Here is a 5485-nt window from a genome sequence, read left to right on the forward strand (position 1 = left end):
GCCCGCAGCCACGCGTGACACCCCCCAGCTGCGCCCTGCCAGAACACCTCCCTGCAGGTCCCCAGAGCTGGCTCGTTCCAGAACCGGCGCCGAGCTCTGCCTCAGTGAACAAAGGCCGGGCTGGTGCTGCTGTGTCCTTCCTAAGGGCTGTCACAGACCACCCTCGTGACGGCTCCCGCTCAGCGGTGACTGACCGGAGCTCTAATACGGAGTCTGACAACATTTGGAGATCCTTTGAAATGAAAAGCACTAGAGAAACACACATTGTTATTAATTGTTCAGGAGTAAACATTTAGAAGTGAAACCCAGGACTAAATACAGCAGCTTAACAACAGCATCGAGACAGAGGAGGAACATGGAACAACAGGAAGGCAATTTAAAGGGAAAAAGCAACAGTGCGAGCTCGCTACGTGTGTGGTGCGTAGAGAGGAGCCATGAACAAATCACAGGAACTTCTGGAAAGCATGTCTCAGCATTGCCTCTCCCTGTGCAGCTGAGAAGCCCTGACATCTCTGAAATCCCCCTCAAAACACACCCTGGATTATGCGGCACAGTTACGCTCTGCTTACGCACCTCCCTGTCCCCCTGGGTGCCTAAGCCCTGCACCCGCCCCCTCCCCTGGCCAGCGACCAGCGTCTTACCGTGCCGCGACCACAGGTGACTTCTTCCCGGGATCTAACGTGGACCCGGCTGGTTCCTCCCCCAGTGATCGTGTATCCTTATTCAGTTGCTGTAGTCGGGAACTTAGCTCACTGATCACAGTTGGCTTGTCATCATCAGCCCCATGGATTGGCCTGCTCTCCATGGGGTCCCCCCATAGCTTGGACCTTCTCTGAAAGAGGTAGCGTGGCCGGCCAATGCTGGCTGATGCCAGAGTGGCCGCATGTTGCTGGGAGATGAGCTCGCTGTCCGAAGACTGCTTCAAAAGTGGGTCCCTGAAAGTAACTGGCCCCTTGCTGAGCTGGGACTTGAGTTTTGGCTTTGGAGGCACTGGTGGCTTCTCGAGTATAAAAGTTTGTCCATCCGCAAAGGAAGTGTATGTGTCAGTAGGCTCCCCGCTTTCTGAGGACAACGTAGACATGCTGGAGACCGTAGAGATGGTGCTTGTGGTCTCCAGGTGATGGTCACTTGAACTTCTGGTGTCCACCTCTTCCACTCCCGAGTCTGCAGCAGACTCTGGGGCTACGGGGGCATCAGAGGGCTTCCCTGAGGGTGTTCCGCCAGTGGTAGAAGGTGCTACCGTCCTGCTGCCGCTGGTATGGATGGCGTGCTAGGCGTAGCCAGGTGGCTGACTGGTGTGCCAGGGGTGGTGACCAGTACCCCATTTGCAAACTCATCTGGTGGAGGCACCAGCCCTATCTTGGCCAGCTCCTCCCTGGTCTCTTCATCACTCGAAGACAACTGAGCTGGTGGGAGGGTAACCGTGTAGGGCTCCACTTCCTCCTCCGAACTCCCTTGTCCCAACGTCTTGTCAGAGGCTGGACTGACGGGAGGCTTTCCCACGGGACTGGGCTGGGTCTCTGCTTTGGGGGACTCTACTGGCTCTGCGCATGCTTCAGGGACAGCTGGTTTCTCCTCTTTTACCTCAAGTCCTATCTCGTCTTGGCCATTACTTGTGGCATGAACCATGATGAGGCCAGCGGTCTTCTGCTGTGATGTATCCACTATGCTAATAATCATGGACTTCTTGTCCTCTTGTTTTTTCTCCTCCTTCCCAGGTGTTTCTGCTCTCGCCTCGGTTTCTTTTCTCAGTGTGGATGGAGTCCCCCACTGGCTCTTAGTAGGGGCCAAAGTCCCAGAGTCTGTTCCGATTGCCCCTTTGCCTCCAGGTGAGTACGCAGGGGACACCAAGCTCTCCAACTCCTCCCTCTCTGGTTCTTTGGTTTGGATGTCCACAAACAGGGGTGCTGCTCTGTCTGAGTCTGGGCTGTGGATCGGGGTGGGCGACCGGGATGGGACTTGAGTGGAGAGGGCCCGTTCTCTTGCGGCCAGCGCAAGTGCCAGTGGTGAGTTCGGATCCAAGGGCTTTCCTGTTAGGGGGTGGATGAACGTTGAGGATGAGCTGCTAATTAATGGCTTTAAAGCTGAGACAGGGGAAGGCAGTAGTACATCTCGGCTTCCTAACAACCGCTCATCAATAGACCTGGACTGCTGCAAGGATGGCATGTCGCTGCTGGGGGGGCTTCCTTCGATGGCCCCAACCGAGAGGAAGACAGTGGATTTCCGCCTCTCATCCAGACGACGGTCTCTGTCCTTCATGACTCCAGCGATGGCAGTGGCAAAGGGGATGCTTGTGGCTTCAACCTGAGCAATGCCAGTGTGGTGCTGATATTCCACTCCGCTCAGGCGATGGCTCCTGCGGGTGGGAGAGGGCTCCCTTGTAAAGCCTCCGGTGATGGACAGTGCTGCTCTCTCCTGTGCATCCTCCACTTGTAACTGCTTAACAAGAGGACTCTTCTTCCTCTGTGGCTTGGTGGGAGCAAACAGGCTGACATTGAACTGACCCATGTTGGCATAAGGGTTGTCAATCACTCTCCCCTTCCTCTTCAGCTTCTCTGGAGGGGTTGCAGATGGGCCAGGCCGGGGGATCTCTGTTGGTTCCACGGGAAGATGAGAGGAATCCTGCAGGATAATCATGGATCGAGCCCTCTTCTGCCTTTCAGGGTAAGGAATGGAAGTCCTCGCCTGATCATACATTTCAGCTGCGCTAATGACTTGTGGGAGTCCATGGAGTTTAGCCTCCAGGCTTGGCTTAAAGCTTGATCTTATGGTATCATAAGCTCTTCCTGGGGGTGGAGGTGGCGAGAAGGATGGAGGGGGGCCTGTGTCAAAGTAATACGGAGAAGGAGGTGGGGGCGGGGCTGTTTGAGGTGGGGGTGGAATCCCATGCCCTTCCCTGACAGTGTCTTGCATCGATGTGCTCCGGGGAAACTTCCCATCTAGCAAAGAAGCAGCAAGTTTCTCGTCTTCACCTGGGAAAAAAGAAGAGCAGTGAAGTCAGAGAGGACGTCTTCAGAGAACCCAGAGCGCGACAGTCACTGCAAACTGGATATATGACATCCCTTTCTTCCCCCCATGCCACTTTCTCTCTGAGGTGACTTTTCACTTCATCTTTTATTTGCTTGCTGCCAGCATTTGCAGTTGCCCGTTGCTCATGTTCGCTTGGCACGGAAGGGCAGCCACAGACTCTCACAATGTCTTACATTGTTCTAAATCCATCAGACAGTTGTGCCCAATGCTTTCCAACCAGGCTGAACACCCTCCAGACCAATGCAACAGTGACAGAATTGAACACGTGCTTGATCAAACCTCCCAACACCCAACTGCCAACGTGTGAGACAGCCGAGTGCAACCAGGTTGTGCAACTCAACAGTGCCATCTCCCATGCGCGGGTTCTCGCATTCTCCCGCTCTCTGTTCTCATGTCACACTTCCCCCCTCTCCCCCAAGGGGTTACATATGCTTTGATGTGCTAGACTGAATTCAAAAGCAGGGTCTAGCAGAAACTTAATTTACATATTTCAAGAATTGGAAGTACCCAAGGAAGCCAGATTCTGTTGTTCTTACTGTTCACTTACTACCTGGCTGCACAGTGAGAGCTTCTTCAGGTACTTGTAATACTCAGTAAGAGAGTATGAGAATCTTGCCAAGTAAAGTAATAGGAGGAAAAATCCATTAATACAGCAAGTACGGTGCAAGTACTTGCATGGATGCAGTTAACCAGCCTGGCTTGCTCCAGCCATCTGCATCAGCCTGTTCCTCTTCACCAGGTCCTGCTTTGCTACACTCATCACTTCCTTGCCATACCTCCTTCTTTTCAGCCACAATTCGGCTGTTTTCAAGATTTCAAATTGCTCTTGAGAGAATGCTCAAGATGGCAGAAAGCCACATCTTGGAAAAGCAGCATGGTGACCACCTGCTTTTTTGGCTCTAATGCTTTTTCTGTAATGTCCACCAGCATTCAAAGTGCTTTGGCAACTGTGCCTTGTATTACATTAGGAATTTCAACAAATGCCTGCAGATGCAGAGTCCGCTGGGGGAAACAGGGAATAATTTGGCCAGTGAGCATTGAACTTTACATCTCATCACACTGATCAGACTATCACTGTGTTCAAAGCCATGCTATTTTTGCTGAACACAGTCTGGGGGTTTTTAATATCAAGGCAGCATAATGAACTGGAAGCACAAAACAAGTTCAAAGAGAGACTGGACAAAGCCATGGAGGATGCACTTTTTGTGGGCTTGTTATGTGCACAGAAACCTCTGAACTGAAGACAGTAGCTGCCTGGGTGAGTATTCAGGAGAAATATCACATCCTTGCCCTGTTTTCACTCTTCCCTGGGCATCTGCTTGAGAGCAATGCTTAAAACAGGATCCTGCACTAGATGGAGCCATGGTTTGATTCAGTATAGACACTGTCGTGTTCTTAACAGCATGAAAATCCAAAGAAAAGTCATGCCTTTATGCTTATTTCTACTTCTCACCTGGGAATGGTCAAGAGTCGAAACAAGGAAATTTATGCAGCACTGAGCTCTATTACCATGCCCAGACTGTTACAGAACACGGTCTAGTGGCATTAGGGCTTGCCTTAGGGATGTGCTGACCATCCTGTAGATAGGTACTACTGTGTTGAGTACAGAGCTATTTCAGGAAAAAAAACCTGCAAAGCTGATCCTTCTTTCTCAAATTTCCTGATGTACAGAGCCAAGTGCTGCCAGGCCAGAGGAGACACTGACCACCAATAGTCACTGGCTGCTGCAAATTCTCAGCTGTTGCCGTAGGTGTGGTAGCCTCCGTTCTACCTGTGAGCTCACAGTCCCTGCTGTGAAGATCTTTTAATGTGTTAAAAGCAAAGTATTCCAGGTGAAGGAAGGGCGAAGGGGACAGATAATCTAAACATATTCATGGCATGGGTATTAGTTTTTGGTTTATTTTACATACCTGCTTCTACAGTTACTCCTTTTATTCCCTCTGTTCCCCACTCTGTTATTTTTCTCTGCCGTAAGCAGCTCTCCTCTGTTTTTTTTCTTAAATGAGGAGGGGAGCACTATGGAAAATGATAACTGAAGCACTACCAAGTTCAATGACCAGCTAGACATCTCAGAAGGACCTAGACAGGCAAGAGGAATGGGCCAGCAGGAACTCCAGGAACTTACACAAGGTCAGATGCAAAGTCCCTCACCTGAGAAGGGAGAACCCTTTGCAACTGGACAGGCTGAGGACTGGCTGGCTGGGAAGCAGCTCTGTGGAAAAGAACCTGGGGGGCTTGGCATGCAGTGAGGTGAACATGGGCTGGCCCTGTGCCTCAGCAACAAAGGCCAACAGCGTCCTGGCCTGTGTGAACAGGACCAAACGCAACAGGCAGAGCAAGGAGGTTATCCCTCTCACTCCCACTCATGTGACAACACCTACAATACTGCATCCAGTTTTGACATCCCCAGTACAAGAAATACGTCAACAAACTGAAGGGAGTTCAGTGGAGAGCC

General features: G+C 51.4%; 1 protein-coding gene across 1 annotated transcript; it reads right to left on the bottom strand.

The window, feature by feature from the left end:
• Positions 1–637: 637 nt before the first annotated feature.
• Positions 638–2972, bottom strand: SHANK3 (SH3 and multiple ankyrin repeat domains 3; the record flags this gene model as incomplete). Its single annotated transcript, XM_010289879.1, has 3 exons — positions 638–1236; positions 1272–1770; positions 1816–2972. Coding segments are annotated over 3 exons (2255 nt in total), but the record flags the coding sequence as incomplete, so codon positions are not given.
• Positions 2973–5485: the final 2513 nt, after the last annotated feature.

This window comes from Phaethon lepturus, unplaced genomic scaffold (genome assembly GCF_000687285.1).
Source record: "Phaethon lepturus isolate BGI_N335 unplaced genomic scaffold, ASM68728v1 scaffold42970, whole genome shotgun sequence".
NCBI classification, from domain to species: Eukaryota; Metazoa; Chordata; class Aves; order Phaethontiformes; family Phaethontidae; genus Phaethon; species Phaethon lepturus.